This window comes from Delphinapterus leucas, chromosome 17, assembly GCF_059928025.1.
Source record: "Delphinapterus leucas isolate spDelLeu-1000000601 "Yukka" chromosome 17, BTC_Dleu_Yukka2, whole genome shotgun sequence".
In the NCBI taxonomy this organism is placed as follows: Eukaryota; Metazoa; Chordata; class Mammalia; order Artiodactyla; family Monodontidae; genus Delphinapterus; species Delphinapterus leucas.
The window spans coordinates 35,990,906-36,008,695 of NC_143145.1; the positions used below are offsets into that span (position 1 = coordinate 35,990,906).

The 17,790-nt window shown below is 44.1% G+C and overlaps 1 protein-coding gene across 1 annotated transcript in view; it reads left to right on the forward strand.

The window, feature by feature from the left end:
- NCALD (neurocalcin delta) overlaps window positions 1-17,790 on the forward strand; it is a 25,638-nt gene continuing 7,848 nt past the window's right edge. Inside the window, exons 1-2 of the mRNA XM_022584673.2 lie at window positions 1-378; window positions 16,631-16,736. Coding sequence (XP_022440381.1) covers window positions 1-378; window positions 16,631-16,736 — 484 coding nt within the window. The remainder of the gene's footprint in view (window positions 379-16,630; window positions 16,737-17,790) is intronic.

The following is a 17,790-nucleotide window of genomic DNA, read 5'->3' on the forward strand; positions in this document are numbered from 1 at the left end:
ATGGGGAAACAGAACAGCAAGCTACGCCCAGAGGTCATGCAGGACTTGCTGGAAAGCACAGATTTTACAGAGCACGAGATCCAGGAATGGTATAAAGGCTTCTTGAGAGACTGCCCCAGTGGACATTTGTCAATGGAGGAGTTTAAGAAAATTTACGGGAACTTTTTCCCTTATGGGGATGCTTCCAAATTCGCAGAGCACGTCTTTCGCACCTTCGATGCCAATGGAGATGGGACAATAGACTTTAGAGAATTCATCATAGCCCTGAGTGTAACGTCAAGGGGGAAGCTGGAGCAGAAGCTGAAATGGGCCTTCAGCATGTATGACCTGGATGGGAATGGCTACATCAGCAAGGCAGAAATGCTCGAGATTGTGCAGGTACGTGGACTTTGCCCTTTACAAAGAGAAGAGTGTGAGTCACAGTAAGAATTGGGAGGTCCACAGTGCAGCTTAGTGGAGAGATTGCAAACGGGTGGTCCGCCTGGGCACTGATTTGGCCTAGCCAGTGTCTTTGAAAATGTGGAACCCATATACAAAACAGGGAGGTTACATATAAACATGCAGATTGGTTAGTATCTCTTGGAAACTCAGGAGCTCTGGCCACACTGGGCCCACATTCTTGCCTGGCATAGGTGCCCTGGGGCTTTGTGGTGACTCCTCCCTACAGAGGGACATGCACTCTTCAGCTGGTCATGCTCACTGTGGCCACTCCATCTATTCAGTGCAATGACCTGCCTGGACCCAGAGCCTGGAGTGATGTTTAATGATCAAACTCTGACCTGGGTTCAAATCCTGCCTCTTTCAGTCACTACCTCTGTGACTTTAACCCAAGCGAGCCTCAGTGTCCTTATCTGTAAAATGGGACTATCAACAGGGCCCACTGCTGTGGGACTGTTTTAAGATGAGACTGACTCTCCGTGTTCAATGCTTAGCACAGTGCCAGCCTTACAGAAAAGCTCATCATCACTGCCATCACTAATTTCCAACTTTATTAGACACTTGAATAAAAGTAGGGATCTCTAATCTAGCTTCTGTCTCGTCAGAGATACAAACAGTGCAGAATCAAGGCCTCCATCATTTTAATAGGAAGCACTCCATTTTATTTCCCCAAATCACTCACCCAGAGTAAATTTCCCAAACAGAACAGGAAAAGGGGTCGTTTTTCCTTTCACCACCCCCTCTTCTTTGCAAGTCCACACTCAGGCCTTGTCACTGTCCCAAGAAGCTGTGTGCCTTTGAGGGGATTCTCACTGTTTGGTTCTAGCTGGTCTGCACCATTTAGGAGAATGCATATCTGCAGATGCTACAATCGCTTCAGAGGCGGCATTGTCTTTTAGGTGTCTGGGAAAATACCTGTTAGAAAGTGATAAGATGGAGGCAGGCTGTGGGCCGGCAGAATCATACAGAAATTAAGGCTCTATTTGTTAAAGTAAGTGAAACTGCAGCTTGATTACAAGTGTCAGCACATAAATTCCTTGCTGAACTTCTGTCCCTCCAAGAATGAGAAATTCAAGCCATTTAATGTAAAATGCAAATTCATGATGTTCACCTGCAAATACTAATAAGTGGTCAGGGTGAAGATCGAGGCTCGTCAATGAATGGAGAGTGGAACTCCATAAATTCTCTAGTTTTTCTTCTTTATTGTTGCTTTCTGTGGTGTAATTTTGGTATCCACAGAATATTGGTGGTGGTAACAGACTGGAATCCTTTTGTTTTTCCTGGCATTGGTAGGAAGGATTCTATTGTGGACTCTGTAACACTGAAATACACGGTATTGGTTTCCTCTTGGAAACCAGTTGGCTGCTGTAACAAAGGGCCATAAACTTAGTGGCTTAGAACAACACACATTTATTATCTTACAGTTCTGGAGGTCAGAGATCTGAAATCGGTTTCACTGGGCTAAAATCAAGGTGTCCGCAGCTTGCATTCTGTCTGGAGGTTTTAGAGGAAAATGTTTCCTTGCCTTTCCTACTTTTTGAAACATTCCTTAGCATGTGGCCCTTTTATATCCATCTTCAAAGCCAGCAACAGTGGGATTGAGTTCTTCTCACATTGCCATTCCCCTGGGTATCTCATTCTGCTTCTCCCTTCCACTCATAAAGACCCTGTGAGTACACTAGGACACCCCAGATAATTCAGAATAATCCCCCCTAGCTCAAGATCCTTAACGTAATTACATCTGCAAAGTCCCTTTTACTGTGTAAGGTAACATATTCACAGGTTTCAGGGATTAGGACATGCACATCCTGGGGGGGCCATTATTCAGTCTCCCACGTATGTCCAAACGCAGTTATGTTCCTTTTTCCAAAAAATAATTTTGTGCTATATCAACATCTGGGTGAAAAAGCAAAACCATATGCAGATTTATTTTTAGAGTCTTACACAAACATTTTCACATTCATGTGTTTGTTTTTTTAAAGTGACAAACTTAGGAACATGAGTTAGGTCCAATATTTTATTATTGCATCAAAACCATCTCTCATGAGTCTTAAGCCAGATCACAATTCTGACGTTTCTCCCGTAACGGCAGATCCTCTCCTGGGGCAGGGAGGGAGGGAGGGCGGGGGGCGGGCCCTAGTCTCAGCCCCCGGCTGCAAGAGGAAGGAGAATCCTTCCTGTCCCACAGAGTTCTCTGTCCCTGAGCCCAGCCAGAGGCAGGTCTGAGCACCCACACCCAGCCCAGCACAGGCTGTGTTTCAGGAAGGGGACAGCGAGCATGTGAGTAGTGTTGCGCATTGAACCACAAGTGCTCAGGTGCTCTCTGGGATCTTGGGGGTGAGGGAACATGAACTTAGGGATCCATCAACAGGACCTCAGGGAGAGAATGCAGGAAGAACAGAGAGTGAAACTGACCCCTTCTGTTCTCAGAAAGTAACTAGGACCCTTGAAAGAACACGTTTTAACTACAGGACTGTCATTGGGTAGGAGTCCACAATCTGTGTTGCTTTACTCTTATGATTGAATGAAAATCACAGGCTTAGACAAAAATTGATCACCGGGATCCAAAACAAAGATGAAGAGGGAGTCAAGGGAAGAATTGGCATGTGAGAGCGGTTGTCTGAGCAAAGCAGGTCAATATCACCTTGCCCCTCTCCTTTTCAATCTCCTTTTCCTTCTTTTCCTCGGGTAAATTATTTAACCTTTCTGTGCGCTGTTCTCATGATTCGTGAACTGGAACCAATCATAGCACCCGCCTCAAGAGTAACCGTAAGGGTTCAACATTTACTACAAGTAGAGCGCCTAGAACAGTGCCTCTCAATGGGTATCCTTCAGTAAATGTTGACTACTACTATTCTATAGACGTTTCTGGAGCTGTGACAGGACGTTTCCCTGCAAAATAAAGGGAGGTCATTTCCCATTCGAAGGACAAAGTAATAGAGTCTCCCATTAAGTTTTTTTTTTTTTTAACTTTATTCGAGTATAATTGCTTTACAATGGTGTGTTAGTTTCTGCTTTATAACAAAGTGAATCAGTTATACATATACATATATTCCCATATCTCTTCCCTCTTGCATCTCCCTCCCTCCCACCCTCCCTATCCCACCCCTCTAGGTGGTCACAAAGCACCGAGCTGATCTCCCTGTGCTATGCGGCTGCTTCCCACTAGCTATTTACCTTACGTTTGGTAGTGTATATATGTCCATGCCTCTCTCTCACTTCTTCCCAGGTTACCCTTCCCCCTCCCCATACCCTCAAGTCCATTCTCTAGTAGGTCTGTGTCTTTATTCCCGTCTTACCCCTATGTTCTTCATCACATTTTTTTTTCTTAGATTCCATTTATATGTGTTAGCATACGGTATTTGTCTTTCTCTTTCTGACTTACTTCACTCTGTATGACAGACTCTAGGTCCATCCACCTCACTACAAATAACTCAATTTCGTTTCTTTTTATGGCTGAGTAATATTCCATTGTATATATGTGCCACATCTTCTTTATCCATTCATCCGATGATGGACACTTAGGTTGCTTCCATCTCCTCGCTATTGTAAATAGAGCTGCAATGAACATTTTGCTACATGATTCTTTTTGAATTATGGTTTTCTCAGGGTATGCCCAGTAGTGGGATTGCTGGGTCATATGGTAGTTCTACTTGTAGTTTTTTAAGGAACCTCCATACTGTTCTCCATAGTGGCAGTACCAATTAACATTCCCACCAGCAGTGCAAGAGAGATCCCTTTTCTCCACACCCTCTCCAGCATTTATTGTTTCTAGATTTTTTCATGATGGCCATTCTGACTTGTGTGAGATGATATCTCATTGTAGTTTTGATTTGCATTTCTCTAATGATTGATGATGTTGAGCATCCTTTCATGTGTTTGTTGGCAGTCTGTATATCTTCTTTGGAGGAATGTCTACTTAGGTCTTCTGCCCATTTTTGGATTGCATTGTTTGTTTTCTTGCTATTGAGCTGCATGAGCTGCTTGTAAATTTCGGAGATTAATCCTTTGTCAGTTGCTTCATTTGCAAATATTTTGTCCCATTCTGAGGGTTGTCTTTTGGTCTTGTTTATGGTTTCCTTTGCTGTGCAAAAGCTTTGAAGTTTCATTAGGTCCCATTTGTTTATTTTTGTTTTTATTTTCATTTCTCTAGGAGGTGGGTCAAAAAGGATCTTGCTGTGATTTATGTCATAGAGTGTTCTGCCTATGTTTTCCTCTAAGAGTTTTATAGTGTCTGGCCTTATATTTAGGTCTTTAATCCATTTTGAGTTTATTTTTGTGTATGGTGTTAGGGAGTGTTCTAATCTCATACTTTTACATGTTGCTGTCCAGTTTTCCCAACACCACTTATTGAAGAGGCTGTCCTTTCTCCACTGTACATTCCAGCCTCCTTTATCAAAGATAAGGTGACCATATGTGCGTGGGTTTATCTCTGGGATTTCTATCCTGTTCCAATGATCTATATTTCTGTTTTTGGTCCAGTACCATACTGTCTTGATTGCTGTAGCTTTGTAGTATAGTCTGAAGTCAGGGAGCCTGATTCCTCCAGCTCCATTTTTCTTTCTCAAGATTGCTTTGGCTATTCGGGGTCTTCTGTGTTTCCCTACAAATTGTGAAATTTTTTGTTCTAGTTCTGTGAAAAATGCCATTGGTAGCTTGACAGGGATTGCATTGACTCTGCAGATTGCTTTGGGTAGTATAGTCATTTTCACAATGTTGATTCTTCCAACCCAAGAGCATGGTGTATCTCTCCATCTGATTGTATCATCTTTAATTTCTTTCATCAGTGTCTTATAATTTTCTGCATACAGGTCTTTTGTCTCCTTAGGTAGGTTTATTCCTAGATATTCTTTTTGTTGCAATGGTAAATAGAAGTGTTTTTTTAATTTCACTTTCAGATTTTTCATCATTAGTGTATAGGAATGCCAGAGACTTCTGTGCATTAATTTTGTATCCTGATACTTTACCAAAATCATTGATTAGCTCTAGTAGTTTTCTGGTAGCATCTTTAGGATTCTCTATGTATAGTATCATGTCATCTGCAAACAGTGACAGCTTTACTTCTTCTTTTCCGATTTGGATTCCTTTTATTTCCTTTTCTACTCTGATTGCTGTGGCTAAAACTTCAACATTATGTTGAATAATAGTGATGAGAGTGGGCAACCTTGTCTTATTCCTGATCTTAGTGGAAATGGTTTCAGTTTTTCACCATTGAGGACGATGTTGGCTGTGGGTTTGTCATATATGGCCTTTATTATGTTGAGGAAAATTCCCTCTATGCCTACTTTCTGCAGGGTTTTTATCATAAATGGGTGTTGAATTTTGTCGAAAGTTTTCTCTGCATCTATTGAGATGATCATATGGTTTTTCTCCTTCAGTTTGTTAATATGGTGTATCACGTTGATTGATTTGTGTATATTGAAGAATCCTTGCATTCCTGGAATAAACCGCACTTGATCATGGTGTATGATCCTTTTAATGTGCTGTTGGATTCTGTTTGCTAGTATTTTGTTGAGGATTTCTGCATCTATGTTCATCAGTGATATTGCCCTGTAGTTTTCTTTCTTTGTGACATCCTTGTCTGGTTTTGGTATCAGGGTGATGGTGGCCTCGTAGAATGAGTTGGGGAGTGTTCCTCCCTCTGCTATATTTTTGAAGAGTTTGAGAAGGATAGGTGTTAGCTCTTCTCTAAATGTTTGATAGAATTTGCCTGTGAAGCCATCTGGTCCTGGGCTTTTGTTTGTTGGAAGATTTTGAATCACAGTTTCAATTTCAGTGCTTGTGATTGGTCTGTTCATATTTTCTATTTCTTCCTGATTCAGTCTTGGCAGGTTGCACATTTCTAAGAATTTGTCCATTTCTTCCAGGTTGTCCATTTTATTGGCATAGAGTTGCTTGTAGTAATCTCTTACGATCTTTTGTATTTCTGCAGTGTCAGTTGTTACTTTTCCTTTTTCATTTCTAATTCTGTTGATTTGAGTCTTCTCCCTTTTTTTCTTGATGAGTCTGGCTAATGGTTTATCAATTTTGTTTATCTTCTCAAAGAACCAGCTTTTAGTTTTATTGATCTTTGCTATCATTTCCTTCATTTCTTTTTCATTTATTTCTGATCTGATCTTTGTGATTTCTTTCCTTTTGCTAACTGTGGGGTTGTTTTGTTCTTCTTTCTCTAATTGCTTTAGGTGCAAGGTTAGGTTGTTTATTCAAGATGTTTCCTGTTTCTTAAGGTAGGATTGTATTGCTATAAACTTCCCTCTTAGAACTGCTTTTGCTGCAAGGTTAGGTTGTTTATTCGAGATATTTCCTGTTTCTTAAGGTAGGATTGTATTGCTATAAACTTCCCTCTTAGAACTGCCTTTGCTGCATCCCATAGGTTTTGGGTCGTTGTTTCTCCATTGTCATTTGTTTCTAGGTATTTTTTGATTTCCTCTTTGATTTCTTCAGGGATCACTTCGTTATTAAGTAGTGTATTGTTTAGCCTCCATATGTTTCTATTTTTTACAGATCTCTTCCTGTAATTGATATCTAGTCTCATAGCGTTGTGGTCGGAAAAGATACTTGATACAATTTCAATTTTCTTAAATTTACCAAGGCTTGATTTGTGACCCAAGATATGATCTATCCTGGAGAATGTTCCATGAGCATTTGAGAAAAATGTGTATTCTGTTGTTTTTGGATGGAATGTCCTATAAATATCAATTAAGTCCAACTTGTTTAGTGTATCATTTAAAGCTCGTGTTTCCTTATTTATTTTCATTTTGGGTTATCTGCCCATTGGTGAAAGTGGGTTGTTAAAGTCCCCTACTATGAATGTGTTACTGTCGATTTCCGCTTTTATGGCTGTTAGCATTTGCCTTATGTACTGAGGTGCTCCTATGTTGGGTGCATAAATATTTACAATTGTTATATCTTCTTCTTGGATCGATCCCTTGATCATTATGTAGTGTCCTTCTTTATCTCTTGTAATAGTCTTTATTTTAAAGTCTATTTTGTCTGATATGAGAATTGCTACTCCAGCTTTCTTCTGATTTCCATTTGCATGGAATATCTTTTTCCATCCCCTCACTTTCAGTCTGTATGTGTCCCTAGGTCTGAAGTGGGTCTCTTGTAGACAGCATATATATGGGTCTTGTTTTTGTATCCATTCAGCCAATCTGTGTCTTTTGTTGGGAGCATTTAATCCATTTACATTTAAGGTAGTTATCGAGATGTATGTTCCTATTCCCATTTTCTTGATTGTTTTGGGTTTGTTATTGTAGGTCTTTGCCTTCTCTTGTGTTTCTTGCCTAGAGAAGTTCCTTTAGCATTTGTTGTAAAGCTGGTTTGATGGTGCTGAACTCTCTCAGCTTTTGCTTGTCTGTAAAGGCTTTAATTTCTACATCAAATCTGAATGAGATCCTTGCTGGGTAGAGTAATCTTGGTTGCAGGTTTTTCTCCTTCATCACTTTAAATATGTCCTTCCAGTCCCTTCTGGCTTGCAGAGTTTCTGCTGACAGATCAGCTGTTAACCTTATGGGGATTCCCTTGTGTGTTATTTGTTGTTTTTCCCTTGCTGCTTTTAATATGTTTTCTTTGTATTTAATTTTTGACAGTTTGATTAATATGTGTCTTGGCGTGTTTCTCCTTGGATTTGTCCTGTATGGGACTCTCTGTGCTTCCTGGACTTGATTAACTATTTCCTTTCCAATATTAGGGAAGTTTTCAACTATAATCTCTTCAGATATTTTCTCAGTCCCTTTCTTTTTCTCTTCTTCTTCTGGGACCCCTATAATTCGAATGTTGGTGTGTTTAATGTTGTTCCAGAGGTCTCTGAGACTGTCCTCAGTTCTTTTCATTTTTTTTTCTTTATTCTGCTCTGCAATAGTTATTTCCATGCTTTTATCGTCCAGATCACTTATCCGTTCTTCTGCCTCAGTTATTCTGTAATTGATCCCTCTAGAGTATTTTTAATTTCATTTATTGTGTTGTTCATCGTTGTTTGTTTCATCTTTACTTCTTCTAGGTCCTTGTTAAACGTTTCTTGTGTTTTCTCCATTCTATTTCCAAGATTTTGGATCATCTTTACTATCATTACTCTGAATTCTTTTTCAGGTAGACTGCCTATTTCCTCTTCATTTGTTTGGTCTGGTGGGTTTTTACCTTGCTCCTTCATCTGCTGTGTATTTCTCTGTCTTCTCATTTTGCTTAACTTACTGTGTTTGGGGTCTCCTTTCTGCAGGCTGCAGGTTCGTAGTTCCCGTTGTTTTTGGTGTCTGCCCCTAGTGGCTAAGGTTGGTTCAGTGGGTTGTGTAGGCTTTCTGGTGGAGGGGACTAGTGCCTGTGTTCTGGTGGATGAGGCTGGATCTTGTCTTTCTGGTGGGCAGGTCCACGTCTGGTGGTGTGTTTTGGGGTGTCTGTGGCCTTATTATGATTTTAGACAGCCTCTGTGCTAATGGGTGGGGCTGTGTTCCTGTCTTGCTAGTTGTTTGTCATAGGGTGTCCAGCACTGTAGCTTGCTGGTCGTTGAGTGAAGCTGGGTGCTGGTGTTGAGATGGTGATCTCTGGGAGATTTTCACCGTTTGATATTACGTGGAGCTGGGAGGTCTCTTGTGGACCAGTGTCCTGAAGTTGGCTCTCCCACCTCAGAGGCACAGCACTGACTCCTGCCTGCAGCACCAAGAGCCTTTCATCCACACGGGTCAGATCACAAAAAGAGGAAAAGGGGAAAAAATAATAAATCTTCCTCTCAAAGTCCACCTCCTCAATTTGGGATGATTCGTTGTCTATTCAGGTATTCCACAGATGCAGGGTACATCAAGTTGATTGTGGCGGTTTAATCCGCTGCTCCTTAGGCTGCTGGGAGAGATTTCCCTTTCACTTCTTTGTTCTCACAGCTCCCAGGGCTCAGCTTTGGATTTGGCCCCGCCTCTGTGTGTACGTCGCAGGAGGGCGTCTGTTCTTCGCTCAGACAGGACGGGGTTAAAGGAGCAGCTGATTCGGAGGCTCTGGCTCACTCAGGCTGGGGGGCAGGGAGGGGCACAGAGTGCGGGGCGAGCCTGCGGCGGCAGAGGCCAGTGGGACATTGCACCAGCCTGAGGTGCCCCGTGCGTTCTTCCGGGGAAGTTGTCCCTGGACCCCGGGACCCTGGCAGTGGCGGGCTGCACAGTCTCCCCGGAAGAGGGGTGTGGATAGTGACCTGTGCTCACACACAGGCTTCTTGGTGGCGGCAGCAGCAGCCTTAGCCCGTCTCTGGGGTCCTTGCTGATCACCGCGGCTTGCCCCCGTCTCTGGAGCTCCTTTAAGCAGCGCTCTTAATCCTCTCTCCTCACGCACCACTCTGGACCCCACGGCCACTGGCTGGCCCACTGTGTTCAGGAAATTCAACAGGAACCCTGGCAGCTCCTCAGTGTCTGCTAGTGTTGGAGGGTGTCCTGCAGAGGCGGGGGGGTGGCTCTGTTTCGGACACTGGCAGCAGAAGTTCTGGGAAGTACTCCTTGGTGTGAGCCCTCTCAGAGTCTTCCCATTAAGTTTTAAGTTAAGTTTACCTAGTCGTATAAATGTATGTTCACAAAACAAAGGGAGGTAACCCAGCTAAACCTCCAATTGGTGGAACTCACAGAAGAGATATTCTTGTGCAGATGACTTTAGGAGTTCCCAGGCTTCTTCAGCTGTTGTCTCTCCTACCAAACACCATCCCAGCTGGGAATAAGCTAAAACTTCTGGGCTGCTCTGATGCTTAGGGGATTTAAGTAACAGAAAGATCACCTTTCCAGGAGAGAATGTGGTTGGCACCAGGAATTCCCCAACTCCGAGCTGTTGCCCTGAGCCCATAGGTGCACTTCATGCATCGGGACTTTTGGGGCACAGCCGGTCTGGACTTGTTCTCAAGTCCTGCTAGAGACTTTCCGAAAGGAATATATAGGCTAACACAGTGTTGCCTTTAGCAGTTCTCAGGGAACTCACTTTAATGACCAGGTTGCAATAATTTCTAGTTAGCATATTCATTCCTTGGATGGTAATGATTGCTTTAAAGTAGTTGGTGTTCAAATACGTGTTGTCTTAGAATCAGACTCTCCCTCCTAGTTGTGATTCAAGGTTAATTAGCACTTTTGATAAGGCAGAGTAAACTTCATAACACCCTCAGTCTACATTTTCACACCCTTTGAATGAATGAAAACTAAAGGAAGGAGGTTGGGCTTATGCTGGCAGCCCATCACAGAAGACTTCATTTTTTTGTTTGTTTCTTTTAGCAATATGGGAATTTTTTTTCCTGATTCACTCATCAGAATAAGGCATATGTATCCATACAGCAACCAGATGAAGAGGAAGGGAGACTATGGTGTTAGCCATGCAAAGGTTTGCTGTCCACAAACACCAGACAGACTCACAAATTAATCTGACCTGGTCTCAAGAGCACCAACTGTGACCAGTTCAGACAACCAGCTTGTGAGTATTTGTGCCATGACGGATCAAAATCAGGACCAGAAGGACTTGGTTACATTCTTTCTAAAACCACTTCCTGAGTGGCATTTTTTTCTCCTGAAGATCTTTCTAAGTTGGTGTCGTAGACACTATGTCACTTGTGATATGTGCCTTGGAGACCTGGAACACTGTGCTCTTCTGATGGTGAAAAAAAAGGCAGGGGGTGGATGGTGTTGTGGTGAAAGCTTCTAGTCCATCTTGATGTGGCCCCTGGGAATTCAGCTGCAAACCCTTGCCTAATTCTCAGTTATGAGTGTGGACCACAGGTGTTACTCTAGAATGCAACTTGGATTTCTCTCCTGGAGAAAATTCTTTAAAGCAGTTGCCCAGGTTAGTGACTTTCTCTAAGAACTAACCTTAGTGTTTGTTTATCAGTTGTGTTTGGCTTATCCCTTTTTTATCGGGGGATTAATCTTATCGTGACAAAAGCCACATTATAGTTTAAGAGTTGAAGTTAGGCATCTAGCAACACAAGTGAGTGCCTGCTACCCAAAGGCCCCCCACTCGGCTGTGCCCTCCGTCTCCTTTGTGCACTATTCTTCCTTCTCCTGTTTCCTAAACAAGGATATTCCCAAGCAGAGGTCCAGCCTCAGCCCTCTTTTCCTTTCATTAGTTCTGGGAAGTCATCTTCTCAGTGCTTGTGTGGGCCAGGCATAGTGTTAAGTATTTTCCACACTGTATTAGTTTCCTAGGGCTGCTATAACAAATTACCATAAACTGGGCAATTTCAAACAACAAAAATTTATTCTGTCACAGTTCCAGAGGCCAGAAGTCCAAAGTCAAGGTGTGGGCAAGGCTGGTTCCTTCCAGAGACTCCTGGGGGGATCTGCTCCATGCCTGTCTCCTAGCTTCTGGTGGTGGCTGGCGATCCTTGGTGTTTTGGGCCCACATCTCTCCTATCATCGTGTGACATTTTCCCTGTGTGACTGTGTCCAAATTTCCTTCTTCTTCTACGAACACATCATTGGATTAGGGCCTGCCCAAATCCAGTATGATCTCATTTTAACTTGAGGACATCCGCAAAGACCCTATTTCCAAATAAGGTCACATTCACAGGTTCTGGGTGAACATGAACTTTTGCAGGACACTAGTCAACCTGGTACATGTGCATTTTCTCATTTAATCCTCACAATAACCGTATTAGCCCCATTTTATGGATGAAGAAACAGAGTACCTCCAGATCTTCACCTCTACTATGTCCAGCTGTTAATGGACATCTCCAGTAAGACATTGCACTGGTACCTCACAGTCAGACATTCCAAAAACAAACTCAGTATTGTCCCCCAAAATGTGAAGTCCTAAACCACAGCAGCTCCAGAATGTCTTTTTAGGAGAGTGAACGGGATCTTTGGAAGGGGCTGTTGGAAGCAACCTTTGCACAGCACTTTATATAAGAATGAAATAAATAGTAACTGCCCATATCTAAAAATGATGGGTACCACCACTTACCTGAAACAAGACAGTGGCTGAGGAATGGGCAAGGATGATAAATTTAGAAAAATATGAAGGAGGCAGATTTGATAGGTCTAGTTGACTGCCTGCATGTGGAGACGGGTGGTAGAGCCGTATTAAAGATGTCTTTGACTTGATTACAGGATGGTGGGTGGTAGGACTGTTTACCAAGAAACAAACAAACATGAGTGGGGGCAGGGGCCTGGGCAATAATGAGTTTCAAGTAAAATCTTCTGTGAAAACTAATATAAGAACGGAGCTGCTTTGGTTGAAAAAAGGGGTAGGGCCCTTATTCTCCCCCCCATCCTCTCCCTGCCTGTGAACGTATCTGCAGCACTTTGGGAGAACATTATGGATTTACTGACTTACTGTATTCTTCTAGCTCTAAACGAGAAAGTGCTTACGCTGTTCTAGATACATAGATATTGATCCCATTTTAAGAGTATTTCCAAGAAAGATTCTCATGGCCTCTCTCTACCCTCCTTTCCTGGTATGTAATACCCTCCTCAGCAGGATGCTTTTCTTTATCGATCATCTAAGAACAGCCCCATACCGCTTAACTTCTGTTACCCTTGGTGGGTTGTCATGGGGCCTTGGGTGTCCTGTTGGAAGACCCTGCATCTTCTGATGAAAAGCCAGCCTGGTTTCCTTCAGAGAGAAGAGTGAACTTTAGCTCTTGGAATTGTGCCTGCCCTTAGTTAATCCCACAACCTTTATCAGTTCAGACATGAGCTCTTCCTTTCCAACATTCCGAGAGGTGGTTCATTCAGAGGGAAAAAGAAAAATCACACATATATATATATATATATATATATATATATATGTCAAGAGGAAGCTGGTAATTCCCCTGGCCGCAGGTGGTGCTGTCCTAAGCCTGCCTAGGGCAGAACCAGAGCTGGGTTCCTGGGTGTCCCATAGCGGTTGTATTTACCCGGAGACAAGAATAGGGCTCTTCAAGTTTAATTAAAAACAGGATGTCCCTGCTGGGCCTCTCATTGACATTGCTAAAAATAAAGTAGGGAAGTAGCCTGGCCTCTCCATGGTTTAATCCCATTAAATTTGGGGGAGGGGTGTGGGGAACTGGGGTTAATAAAAGACACGATTTGTTTCAGATTGCTGTCTGGAGTTGTGTCTTTTCTCTCCCTGCGCTGTGGAGTCCCAGGTCTAATACAATCAGTGCTGGCTTGCTGAGGCCATGAGAGAGGGGCAAAGGGACAGGTGATTCCCCACTGAGGTTTTGCAGGGCTGTCACCCACTTACTCACATTGGGACCCCTGGGGCTTGTCACCTCACCTCTTTGCTCACTGCTCTAGTACCACCCATGTTCATAGACCTGGTTTTGTAAGTAACCCACTAATCCCTTTCTGTGAGCTGATGCACATTGAAAACAAACAACTGGGCCTCCCTGGTGGCACAGTGGTTGGGAGTCCGCCTGCCGATGCAGGGGACGCGGGTTCGTGCCCCGGTCCGGGAGGATCCCACATGCCGCGGAGCGGCTGGGCCCGTGAGCCACGGCCGCTGAGCTTGCGCGTCAGGAGCCTGTGCTCCGCAACGGGAGAGGCCACAACATTGAGAGGCCCGCGTACTGCAAAAAAAAAAAAAAACCCAAACAAATGAACAAAAACAATCTAGTCTGAGTGCTATGAAAGAGCCATCTGGAAACGTGAGCATCTTAAAGGTGCTCGCACTTCCTCCTCAACCCCTCAGTATACTCAGACCTTACATCTCTTGCCCAATTCCAGAAGCCTCGTTTGCAGATAGCCTTATATAAGGGGATCCTGACTTTCTTCATTTTTGTTTTGTTTTTATTTATGGGTGTTTTGTTGTTGTTGTTGTTGTTTTGAACTAACCTATCCTCATTTCTGTGCCCCAGCCCTATTCCTTTAGTCTAACAGCTAAAGACTAAACCCCTGAAGACTTTCTGTTGGGTGTAAGAGCCTTGTTTTCAAACACACATTCCTGTTTGCTTGGTCTTTCGTTCATTTGTTCAACCAGAGTATTAAGAGAATAATCTCTAGATTATTACACAGTTGACTTCCTTCAGAATCCCAAGAAGGAGAATTTCATGAACCTCAACTCTTAGAGGCTGAGAGTTCCAAGGAGTGTTCCAGACCAGTGGGTTTTACTTGCTACTATGGGACCTTACCGAGGCCAGAACAGATTTGGGGAAGGAGCAACGCAGCCCCAAAGAAGGTTGATTACACAGCATCCTTAAGACCTCTAGCCAAAGTAAACTTATTATTTGTCCATAAATGCCCCTCCCACATCACCTCTACAACTCCTGAAATGTACCAGCTCTTAAACCTTTAAAGAGGTGTACTTGTGATTTAGTGGGACGCTGATATCTAGATACTGTTTTGTTGTTGTTGTTCTAAGATTCCTGGGCTTAGGAATTCACAAAGTATTTAGATTGTGTAAGTCTGAAATCCGTGTGAGGGGTGTGTGTGTGTGTGTGTGTGTGTGTGTGTGTTCATCAGTTGGCGCCACCGATTCCTCTTTGAGTCAAGAGTTACAGAAAAGCTTCCATGTCGGAGCAGAGAAAGCCGAGGAGAGGGTGCTGGACCTCAAAACATGGGTGGTATGGAGAGTGTCCTGCTTTCCACTCTTGTTACTAAATATTCACGTGGCCCTGGAAGTTCAGCACCTCTGTTTCCCATTTGTAAAAAAGTCTCTAACTCTATGGCCTTTTCTAGCTCCCCCAAGGAGTCAGGTGTCCCCAGCGGCTTGGCGCATGGCGCTATAACCCCAGCACAGATGGTAGTGTAGTCCTGGGCTGGAGGGGACAGCAATAGGGACCCAGGAGGAAGACAGTGTATGGCTCACCTCTCGCCTCTGGAGCACACTTCAGTGAGCGTCTCTTGGGACAGCTGACTGTGGCCAAGCTTACTTACCCCAGTGACACCCATCATCCCAGACAGAGCCATGACTCCCAGTTTGCCCTTCCTCCCAGACAGAATCACCGTGGAGGCAGCTCCAGTTCAGCGAGGACTCTGGGTGGGTTCAAGTCAGACTTGGGGAGCCTGGCCTGAGGGGTCCCTAATGGGGTGGGATCAGCCCAAGGGTCAACACACTGGGTGAGTCCATTTTTCACTCCTATTTTATCAACGGAGATTATAATATTTACCCCCATTTCTCCAGAATATTTTAGGAACTTGAGGCAGAGTTGATCCTGAACGAGACTGTAAAGTGGAGAAGTTAAGCCTTTACCTCTTTTTGCAACCCTTTTTGTTTCCACATTTCCCCTTTGGAGACTACTTTCCTTCAGCTGCCTTCCTTTCTCTCCTTCCACTACATCCCAAGTTCCAGAACTTTCCAGATTCCTCCGCCCACCCTCTGGCAAAATCTCCTTTTTCTAAAACTCCTTCCCAGGGCTAATTTTCCCCAAGTGAATCTGAGTACCAGAACCATGGTCTGGGGATAAAAACAATGACTTTACATTATGCTTCCAAAAAACAACATTTGACCGCTGAGGCCTTCCAGGCGCTTCCTGGGTACCATGGGGGGTCCACGGTAGGGGAGATAGTTTCAGTACTGTTCACAGAACCTTTTCAGTAGAACCCTCTTTTGCCCATCAGATTTCTGATGTACCCAGTTGATCTCAAGCTGAGATTGTATACTTATTTCATCCAAAACTTGGATGGTAGATTGTTCCCATCCCGGGGATACTTGGCAGCTTGCTGAGAAGGAATGTGAGATGATTGCCACATACAAGGAGAAAGAGCACTGGGATGGATTGGTAATGTCTGCCCAGGAGAAGAGGAGGGCAGGCCCTTACAGACCATCAGTGTTTGTCACCCTTGAGGGACCCAGGGAGAGACCACAGTAGACCCTGACCTGTCTCTGGCCTGAGGAATGTCACCTACAGCCTGAGAGCAGGGACCTCAGAACAGCAGCAGCAGCACACAGGCACCTCATTAGAAATGCAGACTCTCAAGCCCCCCATCTCCCCAGCCCACCCTACTCAATCAGCTTCTGCGTTTTCACAAGATTCCCAGGGGATTCATAAGCACATTAAAGTTAGAGACACGGGGGGCCTAGTGAATCTTCCTGCCAGTTGTCGCTCCTGAAGGTTCTTCGCTGGACAAGCTCTGCTGGCCTGGCTGCTCTCACCAGCAACTGCACGTCTCTCTTCTACAACAGATGGTCAGGAGCAGAGCTGGGTCGCTGTGTGATGGGAGGCATTCCCTTCAACCCTGTATTTGGGAGGTTTAATAATAGGGCCATTGTGTGCGAGAACAAACCATGTTTCTGTCTCACGCCATGTTGCTTCTGTCCCCAGGCAATCTATAAGATGGTCTCCTCTGTAATGAAAATGCCTGAAGATGAGTCGACCCCAGAAAAGAGGACAGAAAAGATCTTCCGCCAGATGGACACCAATAGAGATGGTAGGAGGCCATGGCTGCTTTGCTTTGCTTTGATTTGCTTTGCTCAGAGGCGGGGCTGCTGGAGGGGCTGGGGTGTCCGGGCAGGGAAATTCCACTAGAGGTCAAGATATTGGCCGTAAGGACCTGGCTTGAGGCCCTGTGTGAAAGTGGCTTATCCTGCTTTCTCCCTGTAGGGGCAAGATGGAGGCTGGATCCTGCAGGCCAGCGAATCAGAAAGTGGGGAGGGGCTTGTTATGCACCCAGACCCTAGTAGCTTTCGTCCCAGCCTGCCCAAGGGGTTTTGTTGGGATTTCGTGCGCATGCTCCAAGGTGTTGGGTTTCCTGGAGCCAAGTGGGACCCCTCAGCTGTTGGCGGGTGAGGTGGCCAGCAGATTCCACCCTGAGGGAGCCACCCACAATTCAAATCCAACAAGGGGATGCAAAGCAAACCAAAATGAAAGGAGAGATGGATTTCAAACTCAAGAACAGTGGATTTTAGATGTTGGATTGCCAGACAGAATACAAGAGGCACAATTAAATTTAATTTTTGGACAAATAACAAATGACTTTTCAATATAAGTATGCCCTATTCAATATTTGGGACATACTTAAAAAATTGTTGTTTATTTGAAACTGAAAGTTAGCTGGGCATCCTGTATTTTATTTGCTAAATCTGGCAACCCTAGTTAGATGTAATATCTGAGTTTAAAGTGCTAACACAGAGCTTGGTCCATAATAAGCCCTGAGTCATCTATAGCTCTTGCTTTTATTTCCAGCTTGCCTGTTCTGCTGGGCATCCCCAGCAGTTCTTGTCAATGATGAGCAAATGCAGTCATATACCCCCGACAGAAGGCTTTGTCGTAGAGCGAGCCTCAGTTTCTATCCCTATGCCCTCTGGGGCACCAGCTGCTTGAGAATCCAGGTTTGCAGGGTACAGGCCAATCTGTTTGCTTTGTTTCTCCACAAAGGTGCCATTACATCCTGTTTCTCTATGTGCCTTGATTCACAGCGAATAGTTTGTTTTGCAAAGACTAAACACATGGGATTCTTTTAATAGAATAATAAACTCGCTGAC